This window comes from Hemitrygon akajei, chromosome 11 (genome assembly GCF_048418815.1).
Source record: "Hemitrygon akajei chromosome 11, sHemAka1.3, whole genome shotgun sequence".
Lineage (NCBI taxonomy): Eukaryota > Metazoa > Chordata > Chondrichthyes > Myliobatiformes > Dasyatidae > Hemitrygon > Hemitrygon akajei.
In genome coordinates, this window is record NC_133134.1 from 6,967,712 (window position 1) to 6,986,910 (window position 19,199).

Sequence of the window (19,199 nt, forward strand, 5' to 3'; positions counted from 1 at the left end):
CAGCATCTGCAGATTTCCTCGTTTCTTTTAACTGTATTTCACTGTGTTTTGACGTACAAATGATAAATAAAATTGAATATAAATCTATAAAATGGACTCTTCACCTCGCAATCTACCTTGTTATGACTTTGCACCTTGGTGACTTCCTGCACTGTACCTTCTCTGCAAGTGTGACACTTTACTCTGCATCGTTATTGTTTCACCTTGTATTGTTGTAACCAGTTGATGTGTATAAATGGTATGCAGGACAGATTTTCACTGTACCTCAGTAGAAAAATAGGAGGGCTATGTAGGAAGGAAGGATCACGTTGATTTTAGAGTGGATTAAAAGAATCACACGACATCGTAGGTCGAAGGGCCTGTATTGTGCAGAATGGTCTATGCAACAATAATAAACTCAAGTTTGATCACACTCTTGTGAAGCACCACAGGACAGTTAATCTTCTTAAAAGGAAAAGTTTGTTAACAAATCAAGAGCCCTACCCTGCAGAAAAACTTCTGCATCCTCTGCTGCAGCCAGTCAATGCCTCCATCCTCCATGGATTTTACAAAGGTGCCGTTGAAGAGCTGAATATGCGGGAAAACCAGATGCGAACGTTAAGCTGGGAAAGTGGGTCAGAAAAGAAAACGAGAAGAAGAAAATGGCTAGGAGCTAGCCGATCCACATCACCTTGTACATAGAGTAGCACTGCTGGATTACGGCCCCGTAGACTGTGTCCTGGAAGGCAAGCAGATACAATTTACTGAAGCTCAATGTTGTGTGGCCCAAATAACATCCATTACATGAATGAAGATAAAGGTAACACAAGAAACAGCAGGAGTTGGTCACCTGGCCCTTTAAGCCTGACCGGCCATTAAAAAACTGATCGATCTGCTCTGACCTTTCTCCAGTCATTATCCCTTTATTCTGAAATAATGTCCCTTAAAGCCTTACAGCACAGAAGCAGAACCTTCAGCCCATCAAGCCCATACTGAACCATTACGCTACCCAGCTGGATAGACCCACACCTGAACCGGAGACCTCCAAACCCCTCCCATCATATACTTATCCAAACCGCTCTTAAATATTGAAATTGAACCCACGTCCACCATTTCCGCTGCCAGCTCATTCCACACTCACACCCCCCTCTGAGTGAAGAAGTTTCCCCTCAGTTCCCCTCAAGTATGTCACATTTCACTCTTAACCCATGACCTTTAGTTCTAGACTCACCCGACCTCAGTGGAAAAAGCCTGCTTACATTTACCCTATCTATACCCCTTACAATTTTGCATACCTCTATCAAATCTCTCTTCATTCTTCTATGCTTCAGGGAATAAAGTCCTAATCTATTCAGCCTTTCCCTAAAATTCAGGTTCTTGAGTCCCAGCAAAGTCCTTGCAAATTTTTGCTATATTCTTTCAATTTTATTGCCGTATTTCCTGTAGGTAGGTGTTCAGTTCTGGTCACAATACTCCAAATTAGACTTCACCAATGTCTTTTACAACTCAACATAACATCCCATCTCATTTACTCAACACTGCTCCCCTACTTCCATATTTCCCCAAAGAGGGGAAGCTTTCTTTCAGCATTACCCTGTCAAATCCCCTCAAAATCTTCCCCTCTTTATCCTAAATCCAAAGTGTACAAGGCAACTTGCTTGAACTTTCCTCATAAGGCAGCCATTTCATCCCAGGTGTAACACAGTGAATCTGCATTATGTATTTCTCTGTCTGAGTATGGAGATGCCAACAACCCACAGTAAACCATGTACACAGAACAGTACAGAATCTTCAGCCCACAATGTTGTACCAGCCTTTTAACCTAATTTAAGATCAATCTAACCCTTCCTTCCCTCAAAGCCCTCCATCATTCTTTTATCCATGTGTCTATTTAAGTCTCTTAAATGTCCCTAATGTGCCTGCTTCTACCACTACTCCCATCAGGGTGTGCCACACACCCACTGCTTTCTGTACAAATAAATTACTCTGATATCCCCACACCAATTTCTTCCAAACACCTTAAAGTTACACCTTCTTGTATTAGCCATTTCCACCTGAGAAAGTCTCTGAATGTCCATTCAATCACATCTTATACACATCTATCAATTCTCCTCTCATCCTCCTTCGCTCCAAAGAGAGAAGCCCTAGCTCACTCGCCCCACCTTCATTAGACATAGCCTTTAATCCAGGCAGCATCCTGGTAAATCTCCTCTGCACCCTCTCTAATCCAGGCAGCATCCTGGTAAATCTCCTCTGCACCCTCTCTAATCCAGGCAGCATCCTGGTAAATCTCCTCTGCACCCTCTCTAATCCAGGCAGCATCCTGGTGAATCTCCTCTGCACCCTCTCTAATCCAGGCAGCATCCTGGTAAATCTCCTCTGCACCCTCTCTAATCCAGGCAGCATCCTGGTGAATCTCCTCTGCACCCTCTCTAATCCAGGCAGCATCCTGGTGAATCTCCTCTGCACCCTCTCTAATTCAGACAGCATCCTGGTGAATCTCCTCTGCACCCTTTCTAATCCAAACTGCATCCTGGTGAATCTCCTCTGCACCCTCTCTAATTCAGACAGCATCCTGGTGAATCTCCTCTGCACCCTCTCTAATTCAGACAGCATCCTGGTGAATCTCCTCTGCACCCTCTCTAAGGCTTCTACAGGAGGGGACCAGAACCGAACACAGTATTTCTAGTGTTCTCTTTAGAAAATATCGATGGATTACTGAATAACGGAGCCAATTCAATAATACATCATAAAAATGATCCCTGCAAGAAAATGAATCTCAGGGCTGTATATGGATTCATATTTATTTGTTTGTTGGAATACAGCACAGTACAGGCCCTTCCAGCACTTCAAACCACACAGCCCACCAACCCCCTCCCCCAATTTAACCCTCGCCTAATCACAGGGCAATTTACAATGACCAATTAACCTACCAACCCATACGCTTTTGGACTGAGAGGAAACTGGAGCGCCCGGAGGAAACCCAGGCAGACAGGCAGAGGCAGGAAATGAACCCGGGTTGCTGGTACTGTCAAGCGTTGTGCTAACTTCCATACTGCAGTGCTGCGTAGCGTGTACTTTGATGATAAATTTTCTTTGTACTTTGAAAAGTTCTCTGACATTTCCATACACATGCAGAGGCCACTTTATTAGCTTAACTTTCCCCGTGCACGAATGTCCCCTAGGGCATTGCTCACTCGTAATATCACACTCCGGGTCTGTAACTGAAGAATGTCTGGTGAAATACAACTCTGGGACTGGAGCAGATTACAAGCAGATACCAACTAACCAGTAATTCATCCTCCTGGTACTCTGGTACGCGAGTGCCGTCCTTGTTCACCTTTTCAATCATGGGATTCGACACCACCTGGAACAGTGAAACACACAGAACAGCGGTTGTGATGGGGCAGAAACATAACCTGCCTCTCACAGGTTACAGGAGAGGCAACGGAAGGAGGGCTGTTATCGTGATTAACCGGACTCTGAAAAATGACACCCAGACCTCACTCACAGTTTGTACCCAAGGAGTACAGCAAGGCCTCTATCACCAAACTGTTCTGAAGTCTGAACAAAGAAAGGCCTTTTTTTTAAAAAAAATATATGGAACTGACTAGCAGTTACAGATATGGGACTACTTGGTAAACTGTGTATGTTCAAATTCCTCATTTGTATGACCAATCACCGTTCCCAACAGAAGTGACAGAAGCCCATAAGGCATAGACCATATGACATACGAATATTTAACATCCCTCCCCAGACTGGGTTGCTATTGATGATGAAGAGCCCTGGTGAAGGGTCTCAGCCTGAAATGTCAACTATTCATTCCTCTCCATCAATGCTGCCTGACCTGCTGAGTTTCTCCAGCATTTTGTGTTTGTTGCTCTGGGCTGCTATTGTCAGTGTTCACGTCCCAAAGTGAAATTTCAGTCCCTTCCTTCTCTGATTAATTATTCAGTGCTTGGAAAGCAACATGCATACATAAAAATACAACTGAAGGGGAACATACAAATTCCTCACAGATAGGAGCAGAAATTTTACCCCTGAACTCACAGCTGGCGCTGTAATGCATCGTGCTACTAACTAGGCTATCGGGCTGGGCAGCTGTGGGAGGAGAGCATTAGAAAATTCCTACATCCACAAGTCACACTCAATCTTTTGCAACAGACAAGAGTCCCAGATGTCACACTATCATGCAAACTGCAAGACGCTCCACACACAGTATGTCAAGCAAAGTGTACCATAACCATCCAGAAATTCTCCTCCGCTTCATAAAAGAACTGCCTGTTCTTCTGTGTGTGCAAGGACTTGGCAGGCTTGTTGGGGCAGAAGGTCCTGCAAACAACAGAGGAAACACAATGGTCAGTTTAGATAGGTTCTACATCCACTGTGGCCCCATAGTAGCTCTCTGGCCACCAGGACCCATTGCTGGAGACCAGAGCACAGCACCGGTGGGTGGGGGGGCGCAGCTCCTGATTGGCACATTGAACTATTACACCCAGCGAGCGACAAGGTCTCATTCGAAAGCACAGCCCCCAGCAATGTGGGATCCCTCTTCTTGCTAGGGTGACAGCTAATGGAAGAGCTCTTCAGTACCCTGAGCCGAAGAAAATCCATTAATTACCATCAGATAATCTCGTAATTATTCAGCATCTATAGCTCTCTGGGCTGGAGAACTCCAAAGGTTCAAGATCCTCAGACAAAATTCTTCCTCAGTTTTGTGTTGGGTGATCCCTCATCCCAAAGTCATTCATTCCAGAATCTCCAACGTCCTCTCCCTACCTATCTTGACAAACCCACCCCTTCAAAATCCTGTAGGTTTCAACAATTTCCACCACTCATCCTGCTGAACTTGAAAAACTTGGTCCTTACTTGCTCAATAGTTCAGCCCTGGCCATTCACACTTTCAGGAGAATGGTCATCTTGTGAATACAGTGATATCTTATTCCTGTGCAAGATCTTTACCTTGTAAACTGAACTATTGCTTCACACAATCCGACATTCCTAATCTTTTCATTTTTATCAACATCGTTGGGATGATAAAACAGGATCTTTTTCTCCTCCTGTAACACAAAGAACAATTTATTTCGTAACTCATGACCAACTACTGCCATAACGATAGCTTGCTTCATAATAGCACCCTCAGTAGAGACCCTAATTGCACTTTTCTGTTCTGTTAATCAAACAATATGATACCGAGCCAAAGGGAATTAAGTGTTACAGAGCAACACGAGAGGGGCGAGAGATTTAGGGACTTGGTGGAGGTAGAAAACCCAAAAGGTCAAAGACCCGAGTCCAGCGATAGAGGCCTGAAGGTGGAGTCTATGAGTCTAGACTGGGATCTTGAGGTTGGAAGCCTGAAGTCAATGAATCTAAGAGTCTGGGGCCAAAGCCGGGAGGTCCGGAGACAGCTTGTCCTGGGCTTGGAGGCCTGTCTGTGAGTGTGAGAGAGTGGGTGGGTAGCTGGTAAAGGGGGCTTGTTTTGCTGTGGTTTCTGCTGCTTGTGTTGTTCTGCTGAATACTGTGGGCAAACTACGTTGGCACCAGACTGTGTGGTGACACCTGGGGGCTGCCCCCAGCACACCCTTAGGTTGTGTTAAGTTATTGATGCAAACGATGCATTTCACTGTATGTATTGATGTATTTAGGAGAAATAGATAATTCTGAATCTGGGAAGTAGTGGAGTGACGGAAAGTACAAGGGCACAAGAGATCTTGAAAGATTCTAGATCTGCAAGAGGTTTCACAGAGGAGGAGGAGGTGGTAAGACCATAGAGGGATTTGAAAGCAAGTCAAGAGAATTTTAATGCTGGCGCATTACTGGATCAAGGAGTTAGTGTCAGTCGGAAAACACTACGGTGATGGATCAGTCGAACGTGGTGCAAATCAGGACCCAGGGTAGGAGAGTCCAGCCTCACACACAGGGTGGGCAGATCTGAAAATACTCCTGGCTTACCTCACCTTCCTTTGGTCCGAGCTTTGGATTGTAAATGAAAAAACTCAATAGCGAGGGGGGTATCTGCTTCTCTTGTGCTGTTGTCATCCTGGGGCTGTTGAAAAAGAAGTGGAGGCACGTGAAGCAGTGAGGACCACCTCTCTCACCTCAACTCTGAACCGATGGCACAACCCAAAGTCTCATTTTCAAGGTCTCCAAAACTCACATTCTCGGTATTATTTATATATATAATTATTCACACTTTTTTGCACATTGGTGTTGTCTTTCTTTATATACAGTTTTTCACAAATTCCATTGTATTTCTTTATTTTCCTCTAAATACCTGCAAGAAAATGAATCTGAAGGTAGCATATGGTGACATATACATACTTTGAAAATAAGTTTTCTTAGAACATGGAAAAGTACAGGCCCTTCAGCCCACGATGTCGTGCCAACCTGTTAACCAGTTCCAAGTTCAATCTAACCCTTCCCTCCTACATAGATCTCCATTTTCTATCATCCACATGCCCATCTATGAGTTTCTTAAATGAGCCCAAGAAGTTCTTTGATTTTAATTTGAGAGCTTCATTCACCAAAAGCATTTATACAAAAGTTATTCCTCAATTCATATCAGGGTAAAAAGGCTGGCACAACATTGTGGGCCAAAGGGCCTGTACTGTACTCTAGTGTTCTGCTCTATGTCAAATTATTAATTTGCTTTAGACATTTAAAAAATATTTATATCATTTATTTTCATGTTTGCACTTTATCCCATTGTGAAGCACTTTGAACTACGCCACCTGTGTGAAAAGCGCTTGGAAAATAAGTTATTATTATTTAGCAGTATACCACATGGAAACAGCTGGAGTCAGGGATGGTAAAGCCCACCTTGCCATTGAGCATAGCTACATGAAATGCTGCTGCAGGAAAGCAGCATCCATCATCAGGGACCCCCACCACCCAGAACATGCTCTCTTCTTGCTGCTACCATCAGGAGGGAGGTTTAGGAGTGAGTCCTGAAGCTCCACCAGGTTCAGGAACAGTTACTACCTCTCAACCAAAGGGGATAACTCCACTCGCCCCATCTTAGAAATGTTCCCACAGCCTATGGACTCACTTTCAAGGACTCTTCATCTTATGTTCTCAATATTTATTCCTTATTTATTATTCTTTCTTTCTTACTTACTTATTTGCACACCTCAGCCTTTTGCACATTGTTTGAACACCTACGTTGGTGCAATCTTTCACTGATTCTGTTATGGTTATTATTCTACAGATCTACTGAGTACGCCCACAAGAAAATGAATCTCAGAGTTGTATATGTAACACGTATGTACTCAAATAATAAACTTACTTTGAACTATAGGTGACTCCACTGAAAGATATTTGTGAACCAGATGGCTTTTAGAACCAAATTTTTGAATGAACAGCCATGTGGGGAGAGGAAGAGAGAGAGAGAGAAACTCTTCTCTATGAAGCGTTAGTCCAGACCACTAAATTATTTATTAGGTAACTACCTCATGCACCACCATATCTGCCAGTGGAATTAACCTAGTCTCTTTTAATAATGTGCTTTGTTGTAAACAAGATGCTTGTTCAAAGGGAATAAAAAAATCCCTTTCACATGCCAGATTCCTTGCATCATAGGAAAGTTCATAAACACTGGCTTGCTTTCCACAGAAGTTCACTGAACTTTTGAATATCTCTAGCATTTTCTGTTGTTTTGATATCTGCAGTTATTTTGATCTTGTCCGATAATGCTCCTGTGATGCATGTTACTATGTTAAGTGAGTCATACAAAATGGCCCAATTTGTTTTTTTTGTATTTACGTATTGAATCAGTGGAGCCAATTCTATAATTCTGCTCCCGTTGTCCTGTAGTTTTATCATTCAGTCCATAGAGTCTGCTCCGCCATTTTTCCCCCCTCAACCCCATACTCCGGCCTTCACCCTGTAACCTTTGACACCCCAACTAACCAAGAACTCATCAACCTCCACTTTAAATATACCCAATGACATGGCCTCCACAGTAGCCTGTGGCAATGAATTCACCATCCTCTGGCTTCAGAAATTCTGGTTCATGTCTGCTCTGAAGGGATGTCCTTGTATTCTAAGGCTGTGCCCTCTGGTCCTAGACTCCCCCACTATAGGAAACACCCTCTTCACATCCGCTCCATCAGGGCCTTTCAATATTCAGTAGGTTTCAATGAGAACCCCCACCCCCACCCCATTCTTCTCAACTCCAGCGAGTACAGACCCAGAGCCATCAAATGCTCTTCATACATTAACCCTTTCATTCCTGGATTACTCTCATAAACCTCCTCAGGACTCTCTCCGATGCCAGCACATCCTTTCTCAGAGATGGGACGGCCCAAAACTCATAATACTCCAAATGTGGTCTGACTAATATCTTACGAAACCTCCTTGCTTTTATATTCTTTTTTTTTGCGTGCCATACTCTGCCAGAGCCTCAACGACCACTTTTTTTCCAAATGGTTGTCTTGGAGGAAAGATTCTGTGAGTGGTCCCCCACGTCCTTCTCACAGCACAGTATTTTTTTGAAAACGAGGCCGCGTTGCGAGCTCGACATTCAACCCGGCACGGATGGAAAGCTTGTCCGGGAGTGGCCCGACTGGATTCGAACTCGGGAACCTTCACTCCGGAGTCCGGCGCTGATGTCACTGCGCCACCAGCCGGCCTTTTAGATTCTAGTCCTCTCAAAATGAATACTGCGTTTGCCTTCCTTACCACTGGCTCAATCTGCAAGTTAACCTTTAGGGAATCTTGCACAAGGACTCCCAATTCCCTTTGCAACTCTGATTTCTGAATTCCGTCCCCTCCCCATTAAGAATACAAGAATAACCAGCTTTGAAAGTTACCTTGACATCAACATCGGCGATGTTTTAATTCAATTACTTTCTCTATCTTGGCACTGAAGCACATTACTCAAGTCTCAGACAACCACCTACTGTGAAAGAGAGAGAGAAGTGTCAGAAGAGTCCATTTCCCTCCGCTGCTCACCGGCGAGCTCCTGATTGCTCCGTAAATCTGAAAAGACTGTAGGGAGAGCTGAATGAGAAGAGGGGTGGCGGTGGAGAGGGTCAACGTCCTTTGGCTTGGATGTAGGGCGCTGAATGAGGAGAGGGAAGATGGTGTAAGGGTTGCTCAGGACTTTAGACATCAGGCGGCTAATTGCCAGATGACTTGATTTTCAAAGAGTACAAGACAAATTTTAAGTGGGTACACCACGAAAACCCCAGCTCTTATCCCTGCAAACCCTACTCTATCTGAGGTCTAAACTGCAAATAAAGATGGAATGAACAGAGAATTTATTTCTATAGCTGCACAGTGGAGTACCTTGACTGGTTACATCTGTGGCCTGGTATTAAAGCACCAGTGCCCAGGAATGGAAAGTCAAAAAGATCATGGTGGATACTGCCCAGTTCATCACAGGCAAAGCCCTCCCCACCTCTGAGCACATTTACACAGAGCGCTGTTGCAGGAAAGCAGCATCCATCATCAAGGACCTCCACCAACCAGGCCACGTTCTCTTCTTGGTACTGCCTTCGGAAAGCAGGTACAGGAGCCTCAGGACCCTCACCACCAGGTTTAGAATCAGGTTCAATATCACCGGGACATGTCGCGGAATTTGTTCACTTTACGGCAGCAGTACATTGAAATACACGATAAATAAATAGAGTAAAACAAACCTGAATTAAGTACATATGTCTATTAAAAAGTTAAAATAAATAGTGCAAAATAACAGAAATAAAATAGTAGTGAGGTAGTGTTCAAGAGTTCAATGTCCATTTAGGAATCGGATGGCAGAGGGGAAAAAGCTTCTTCCTGAATCGTTGAGTGTGTGCCTTCGGGCTTCTGTACCTCCTTCCCCATTGTAACATTGTGAAGAGGGCATGCCCTGGGTGCTGGGGATCCTTAATGATGGATGCTACCTTCCTAAGGCATTGCTCCTTGAAGATGTCTTGGATACTACGGAGGCTGGTATCCAGGATACAGCTGACTAACTTTACAAATTTCTGCAACTTAATTCCATCTCGTGCAGTCGCCCCATCTCACCTCCATACCAGGCGACGGCGCAGCCAGTCAAAATTCTCTCCCCAGTACATTTGTAGAAATTTGAGCATTTCAGTTGACAAACCAAATCTCCTGAAACTCCTAATGAAATATAGCCACTGTGATTACCCTACAACCATCAGGCTCCTAAACGAGCATGGATAAATTCACTCACCTCAGTGCTGAATCGATTCTACAACCTATAAACTCATTTTCAAGGAAGCTACAACTCTATTTTTTTTAAACTATTTGCAGGAATTGTCTTCTTTTGCACATTGTTTGTCAGTCTTTGTTATTTATAGGTTTTACATAAATTCCATGAATTTTTTTTAAATTTTCTCTAGATGCCCAAGAAAACAAATCTCAAGGTAGCATATGGTGACATATACATACCTTGATAATTATTCTAACCTCACCTGCTCTACAGTCACTCTTAGAACACTATGAACTAATTCCATTGTTTCAAATTACATGTGACAAATAAAGCTACTCTTCAAACTTAACTTAATTAGTAGATTAATGGCAGCATTTTGCATTCAGATAAGAAGGTTGTAGATTTAAGACCCACTTGAAGATCTGTAACTTAAAATTCTCAGCCCATACTCTAGTGCAGGGTTTTAGGTGAGAAAGCAGAGTCATCCCAGGCAGATCTACTAGAAGATCCCACGGATCTGCTCTGAAAAGCAGCAATGTCCTGCACTGTCCATGTTTACCCTTCAAAGTATACTGGGGAACAAGTGGTCATCTGCTGCTCGAGTGGGAGCTTGGCACTTAATGTCCTCAGCTCTTTTTTTTATAGATGAGGAATTGGAAGGATGGATTAATATGTTTGGAGATGACACACAGATTGGTGGTGTTGTGGAGAGCATAGAAGGTTGTTGTAGGTTGCAACAGGCCATTGAAAGAATGTGGTGCTGGTCTGCGAAGTGGCAGATGCAGTTCAAGAGTACAAGGTTAACGACAGGATTCTTAACGGTGTAGAGGATCAAATGGATCTTGATATCCAAGTCCATCGATCCTTCAAAGTTGCCCCTCAATGCACTGTGTAATGAACGGTATACAAGACAAGCTGCACCTCAGTACATGTGCTGGTAATCACAAAGACACCATGTCAAAGTTCGGCATGTCACCAAAAACTGTGACGAGCTTTTATAGACACACAGTGGAAAGAATCCTAACTATTTCCTTCATGGCCTGGTTTTGAAATGTCAATGCTCAGGAACAAAAAAAAGCGACAGAAAGTGGTGAATACAGCTCAGTCCATCACAGGAAAAGCACTCTCCACCATCGAGTGCATTTACATGGAGAGCTACCACAAGAAAGCAGCCTCCATCAAAGTCTCCCACCATTCAAGCCATGCTCTCTCCCCCCCCCCCACCCCCCACCATTGGACAGGAGGTACTGAAGCCTTAGATCCCACACAACCAGGTTCAGGAGCAGCTATTACTCTACAGGCTCCTGATGTCACTCACCACAACTCTGAACTGATTCTACAAACTACAGACTCACTTTCAAGGACTCTTTACAACTCAATCTCCAAGAGGACCGCAACCTTGTCATGGTTTGGAGGTTTGCATGCTTCAATGACCCAGAGAGCTATGTTGGCTGGAGTGAGGGCTTTATGCTTTGGCTCTTGTAGGGTCACCCATGCCAAACAGGTCAAAGCGTAGAAGCCAGACTAAGAGTGGATCATCAGACCTCCAGGTTCGGGGGATCAGCTCAGGGCCAACAAGCCTAACTGGTAAAACATAACTGTCATGGAACCAGCAATTAAGAATCCTTTTACATCTGAGTGTGACGGTATTCCTGAGTTTCCACCTGAGACTCGCATGACTGACAGTGAAAACCGAGAGGAAGCTACTGACATGATGAAGGTAGTCCTGAACACTACCAGAGATGGAGGACCTTCATTGCTGCCCTAAATGCCAGTGGTGTAACAGGCAGTAAGTAAGTTACAACTCCTGCTCTTAGTATTATTGTTTATTTATTTCATCAATTCTTTTGCACATTGGTAGTTTGTCAGTCTTAAAGTATAGTTCTTTCTGTAAATTCCATTACACAGTTTTAATTGCCAGTAAATACCTACAAAAATGAATCTCCAGACAGTATATGGTAACGTACGAGTAGTCTGACAATAAATTTCACTTTAAAACTTTGAATAATAAACAATACAATCTGCAATCTTCTGACTGACTCATATCTGACAAGTGAAACTCTGTCCTCACATGTACGAAGCACTCTCCTCACTGGTTATTTATCTTCTAGATGAATGCGGAAGTTCAGTCTGGGAAAATTATCCGTTTCATTTCCTGGATTACAATCAAACTTTGAAAATATAATTTATTACCTCTCAACTGTTCTGACTTTTAGAAAAAAATGTTCAGACTTCACAGAAGCAACAATCAGACAAAATTAATACTACACTAACATGGACAAATTATGTAATTTGGGCTAACTTATAGTTCAACAGGTTTAGGATTAATACAACTTAAATTCTCAAATATACTACTAATCTAAAAGAGCCATTGAAACTAGCAAATTAAGAAACTATTTCTTCCAAAGTATCCAAGTCAGTTTTAAAGTTATTCTTTTTTATTCAAAACAAATCCTTGACAGGAGGTTCTTTCTAACAGTGAGTGTACGTGTTTTTTTACACCAAAGAAGGAGTCTTCCAGGACCCCATCCTAGGCCTCGGCTGCAGCCGGGCTAAATTAAAGTCCCAACCCAGCCACCCTGTATCAAACCCAGGCCGGATTCCCTCCGGTACGCGGGGCCGCTGTTCAGAAACTTGAGGCGAGGACGACTCTCCACAGTAACTACCGCTCAGTTCAAGTGTGAAATTAACGAAATATTTGAAATCGGCGCATTTGATTTAAAAAAAAACCCCACAAATCATAGCAATACCTAGGCCTCACGTTTCAAAGACGGTAAATTTGAGCAGCAGCCCAGCCAGACTGCACACTTCCTGGGACAGTCACAACAACCTAGCTAGGAATCCCCCACGTTAGGCTTTAACCGCGCAGAATTTCTTATTATTCTTTAACTTTAAACATTTTAAAGTATATATATTACATAAGTGCTACCTTGTTAATGTTTTCAGTCTGTAGCCCTGCAGCACAAACCATCCTGAAGACTCTGATTCCGAAACTCCACAGCACCACATACTGGTTACTCAGATAATTCTGGGCCAAAGAGCCATTTACATACTTTCTGAGCCAATTCCTCAGTTATCTGCATTTTACGAAGATAACATAATTTTACATTTTTCCATCAATTATACTAAAGGGATTTTAAAAGGAATTTTCTGCATTTGTATATCGCTCCAATCTCTCTTCTTGTTCTCTCAGCCCAAAACATCATTGGTACATCACCCACATGAGTTATGCCCCATGAAGGCAAAACCTATCACCAAAAATCCCCATCGTCTGAGCCATGCAGTCTCCTTACACCTACCATTGAGCAGCAGATACCGAAACCTGAAGTCCCACACCATCAGGTTCAAGAACAGCTACTTGCCTTCAATAATATAAACACAAGAGATTCAGCAGGCACTGGAAATCCTGTGCAAAACACACACACACTCACACTCACTCACACACTCACACACACACACACACACACTCACACACACACACACACACACACTCACACTCACACACACACACACACACACAAACTCACACACACACACACTCACACTCACACACACACACACACACACACACACACACACTCACACACACACTCACACTCACACACACACACACACACACACACAGGAACTCAGCAGGTCAGGTGGCATCTATGGAGAAGAATAAACAGTTGACGCCTGGAGCTGAAACCCTCCGACAGGACTCACCAATTTGGTTAATGAACCAGCCAGCACAATCCAAAGTCAAGAGGAATTTATGGGCTCCGTTAGGTTTCTTTGTCTCATGGCTGCCTGTTCTCAAGGTTATATAATGTATACATACTTTGATAATAAACGTACTTTGAACTTAGAATTCACTGTAATTTGCACAAATACAAGTGTGCACAGATGCAATGAAAATCTTACTTGTAGCAGCTTCACAAGCACATAGCATCAGATAAGCATTATTCACAAAAACATAAGTTGAGCATAAATTATACACATTTTTTGCAAGAAAGATCAAAAAGAGGTCAATTTTTGTGCAAAATGATCGAAGAAGTCCATGCTCTTTTCTCACTGCTGCCATCAGGTAGAAGGTACAGGTGTGCCTCAGGACTCACATCACCAGCTTCAAGAAAAATTGCTAGCCCATCAACCATCAGGCTCTTGAATTAAAGGGGATAACTACACTCATTATATTTCTAGTGTTTCCACAACCGATGGTCTCACTTTAAGGACTCTTTATCTTGTTATTTCATGCTCTCGTTATTTATTGCTATTTATTTATATCTGCATTTGCACAGTATCTTGTTCATTGATTCTGTTTACAGTTACTTTTCCATAGATGTGTTGAGTAGGCCCACAGGGAAAAGAATCTCAGGGTTGTATGTGGAGACATGTATATACTCTGATACTAAATTTACTTTGAACTTTGGTGTTGCTAATTGAGGTAATGATTAGGGTTGTGTAGTTTGATCCACTCTCTCAAAATCTGCAGCACTACGACCACATTGATCAACTGACATTCCAATTTGATCTAATTCTTTCTTGAATTAATTTCTTGGGTGTCACAGTGGCATTCCTGATTGATAAGAATGTCAAGGGTAATGGGGAGAAGGCAGGAGAATGGGGTTGAGAAGGATTATTAAATCAGCCATGATGGTACAGCAGAGCAGATTCAATGGACCAAATAGCCTAATTCTGCTCATATGTCTTACGTCTTAACATCTTGAACCAGATTCCACCAAACAAAAATGTGAGCTCATATTCTGCCCATCTACACTTTGTTTGCAAAACCCAACTTGGTCTTACTCCTTCCCATCTTCTCCAGCCCTATAACTCATTGAGATATTTCCACTGATCCACTGCAATTCTAGCCTCTTGCCCATCCTTGAATTTCATCTCTGCACCAAGCAGGGAGCATCTTTAGAGGGAAATGAACAGCTGAGCTTTGGACTGAAACCATTCATTGGGACTTCATGTTGACCAAATGTCCTTTGTGTGGGTTTTAAAACATCATTCAAGGCCTGCAAGTATATATGGAGAGGAATGGTCCATTGTACATACTCAGTCTTCTGGTGAGATTGAGACGTGCAAGGCTCCACAGCTGCATTCTAACAACTTTCAACAGGAGCACCATCAAAAGTGGTTGCATTATTGTGTGGTACGGCAACTGACAGGACGCTACAGAGGATTGTAAAAACCACCAAGGGGATCACCAGGATCTCCCTCCCCATCTGTTAGTAACATTTACATTTACCAGGAACTTTGTACTGTTTATGAAGGGCCCAAAGCATCGTTGAGGATCCCTACCACCCATCCCACAATCTCTTTGACCCACTACCGCCAGGAAGGAGGGACAGGAGCATCAGGACTAGGACTGTCAGACTGGGTAACAGCTTCTTCCCTCAGGCTGTGAGACTAATGAATACCTTGCCACCATCGAGATCACTAGCAAAGCGAGCTGTTTACTGTTTATCTGTGCTACATACTACATGCACTTTCAATTATACTCCATTAACTTATCCGTGGTAATATGTTGTTTTATATGCTACGTATGATACATGTTTTGTGGTGTCCCATAGTCCAGAGGAATGGTGTCTCATTTGGTCATATATATGTACAAGCAGGTGACAATAAACTTCAGCTTGAATTCATTGACCTGTGCAAGAGTTAAAAATTTTTAAAGAAGAATATTATGTTGCTGACATCAAAGTTTGGATTCTTTCTTTCTTTAACACCTATGTCTTTGACTAAGCTTTTGACCTCCAGTCTTGAAAACATCTTATGTGGCTCAATATTACATACCGTTCGATCATTTTTGATTTGATGAGCTTAAGTTAGTCTGAATTAGATGCTTTTTTTTTAACCCATTCAGTAACATTTGGATTTCTGGGCCTGTTAAGTCTTCAGTATGAGTCTAACAGTGTACAAAGCTTCAGCAATGAACAGTTTTCACTCATTTACATATTAGAGTACACCTAAACTATTTCCAGTAATGAAATATTAATGTGGTCTTTTCCGTAACCCATATCTCTAACCAATAAGTGATGTTCAAGATGGTAACTACTGATGAGTGACATCGGACAGAAAGATCCGTACAACACTCCTAGAACAAGGCAATACAACAGCCTGGCTCCAGCACTAAGTGCCATTACAAAGAAAGCACGGAATGGAAAAATTTACAAAAAGTAGTGGATACACCCAGTTCCTTGCAAGTAAAGCCCTCCCCACCATTGGGCTCATCTACATGGAGCGCTGCCGTGAGAAAGCAGCATCCATCATCAAGGACCTCCCGCCGTCCAAGTCATGCTCCCTTCTTGCTGCTACAAGCAGGAAGGTACAGGAGCCTCATGACCCACACCACCAGCTTCAGGAACAGTCATTACCCCTCAACCATCAGGCTGTTGAACCAGAGGGGATAACTTCATTCAACTTCACCTGCCCCATCACTGAACTGTTCCCACAACCTATGGACATACTTCCAAGGACTCTTCGTCTCATGTTCTTGATATTTATTGTTTATTTATCTATTGTTATTATTTTTTTCTCCTTTTATACTTATACAGCTTGTTGTCTTTTGCTCATTGGTTGTTTATCCACCTAGTTGGGTGCGGCCTTTCATTGATTCTGTTGTGTTTCTTGAATTTACTGTGAATGCCTGCAAGAAAATGAATCTCGGGGTTGTCTATGGCAACGCATATGTACTTTGATAATAAATTTACTTTGAACTTTGACCAATACACAGTGACTCAGAAACAAATTCTTCCCGTCCACCATCCAATCTATGAAGGGTCCATGAATCCATGAACACCACCTCATTATTCCTTTCTTTGCACAATTTATTTATTTTTGTGATTTATAGAAATTCATATGTCTTTGCACTGTACTATTACCATGAAATAACACATTTCACATCATATAAGTCACTGACAATAAACCTGATTCAGAGATTCTAATATTGTCACTCCATGTGACAATATGGACAATATGGTAATATTGTCACGCCTTGAAGGGCCAGAGGGCCTAGTCCACGTAGTATCTAAATAAATAAATTATTTCTTATAACCTTTAACACACATCCTTTGTTTGGGATACATCTTGCTGCTGAATCAGAAAAGAATGAGCAATGAATTTTAAAGAATTTTCATTACACAGGGCAGTGTAGGGAACAGTCTGTCTGGGTGCCACACAAACAAATGCTTTTCACTATATCTTGGTACATGTGACAATATTTAAACCAATCATATTAAAGCAGGCAAAAGGACAGGAAATGGTGGAAAATGCAGCAGTTGAGGAAGTATCAGTGGAACGAGAAGCTGTTAATGTTTTTAGATGAAAAGTCTAAGGCCAGAAGCATTCATTGTTTCCCTTTCTGCAGATCCTGCCAATTTGTTCCAGTGTTCACTGCGTTTATTCCAGATTTCCGTGTGGATCGAGTGGATATCCAGTAACATTTTCCCAGAGTGGAAATGGCTGATATGAGAGGGCATAATTTTATCGTGACAGGAGAAAAGTATAGGGGGTGGATGACAGAGCTAAGTTTTTTACACAGAGAGTGGTGGGTGCATGGGACACCCTTTCAGTGGTGATGGTAGAGGCAGCTACATTAGAGACATTTAGAAATTCTTAGATAGGCACATGGATGATAGAAAACTGGAGGGAAGAGGCAGATTGATCTCAGAGTAGGTTGGGCTGCATGGTAGCGTAGTGGTTAACACAACGCTTTACAGGATAGGCGACCTGGGTTCAATTCCCGCCGTTGTCTATAATCAGTTTATCTGCTCTCCCAGTGACCATGTGGGCTTCCTCTGGGTTCCTCCCACAGTCCAAAGGTTGATTGTCATTGTACGTTGGTCATTGCACATTGTCCTGTAACTAGGCTGGGATTAATTGGAGGTTGCTGAGCAGATGGCCTCGTAGGACTGGAATGGCCTACTCAGTGTCTTACTTCACTGATTGGTAAGTTGATGGAGAAGATCCAGAGAGGCAGGATTAATGAACATTTGGAGAGGCATAACATGATTAGGAATAGTCAGCATGGCTTTGTCAAAGGCAGGTCGTGCATTACGAGCCTGATTGAATTTTTTGAGGATGTGACTAAGCACATTGATGAAGATAGAGCAGTAGATGTAGTGTATATGGATTTCAGCAAGGCATTTGACAAGTTACCCCATGCAAGGCTTATTGAGAAAGTAAGGAGACATGAGATCCAAGGGGACCTTGCTTTGTGGATCCAGAATTGGCTTGCTCACAGAAGGCAAAAAGTGGTTGTCGACGGGTAATATTCTGCATGGAGGTTGGTCACCAGTGAAGTGCCTCAGGGATCTGTTCTGGGACTCTTACTCTTCGTGATTTTTATAAATGACCTGGATGAGGAAGTGGAGGGAAGGGTTAGTAAGTTTGCTGATGACTTAAAGGTTGGAGGTGTTGTGGATAGTGTGGAGGGCTATCAGAGGTTATAGTGGGACATTGATAGGATGCAAAACTGGGCTGAGAAATGGCAGATGGAGTTCAATCCAGATAAGTGTGAGGTGGTTCATTTTGGTCGGTCAAATATGATGACAGAATACAGTATTAATGGCAAGACTCTTGAAGTGTGGAGGATCAGAGGGATCTTGGGGTCTGAGTCCATAAGACATTCAAAGCTGCTGCTCAGGTTGACTGTCTTGTTAAGAAAGCATACGGTGCCTCCATCTAACGTAGGATTGAGTTTATGAGCCGAGAGGTAATGTTGCAGCTATACAGGACCCTGGTCAGACCCCACATGGAGTACTGTGCTCAGTTCTGGTCACCTCACTACAGGAAGGATGTGAAAACCATAGAAAGGGTGCAGAGGAGATTTCCAAGGACGTTGCCTGGATTGGGGAGCATGCCTCATGAGAATAGGTTGAGTGAACTTCGCCTTTTCTCCTTGGAGCGACAGAGGATGAGAGGTGACCTGATAGAGGTGTATAAGATGAGGAGAGGCACTTGATCATGTGGATAGTCAGAGGCTTTTTCCCAGGGCTGAAATGGCTAACAGGAGAGGGCACGGTTTTAAGATGCTTGGTGATAGGTACAGAGGAGATGTCAGGGGTAAGTT

General features: G+C 42.9%; 1 protein-coding gene across 5 annotated transcripts in view; it reads right to left on the reverse strand.

The window, feature by feature from the left end:
* The window catches only part of ccz1 (CCZ1 homolog, vacuolar protein trafficking and biogenesis associated), a 53,689-nt gene extending 40,071 nt beyond the window's left edge, over positions 1-13,618 (reverse strand). For 2 of the 5 annotated variants that reach the window (XM_073060166.1, XM_073060170.1), the window contains exons 1-8: positions 13,068-13,167; positions 8,790-8,878; positions 5,932-6,025; positions 4,942-5,039; positions 4,218-4,311; positions 3,269-3,346; positions 671-718; positions 484-567 (exon numbers count right to left, since the gene is read on the reverse strand). In XM_073060166.1, coding sequence (XP_072916267.1) covers positions 484-567; positions 671-718; positions 3,269-3,346; positions 4,218-4,311; positions 4,942-5,039; positions 5,932-6,025; positions 8,790-8,803 — 510 coding nt within the window. In that variant the 5' untranslated portion in view covers positions 8,804-8,878; positions 13,068-13,167. Of the gene's footprint in view, positions 1-483; positions 568-670; positions 719-3,268; positions 3,347-4,217; positions 4,312-4,941; positions 5,040-5,931; positions 6,026-8,789; positions 8,879-13,067; positions 13,168-13,437 lie in introns of those variants that run through there. The other 3 variants (XM_073060168.1, XM_073060167.1, XM_073060169.1) reach the window with 3 other exon arrangements.
* Between the last annotated feature and the right edge of the window lie 5,581 nt (positions 13,619-19,199).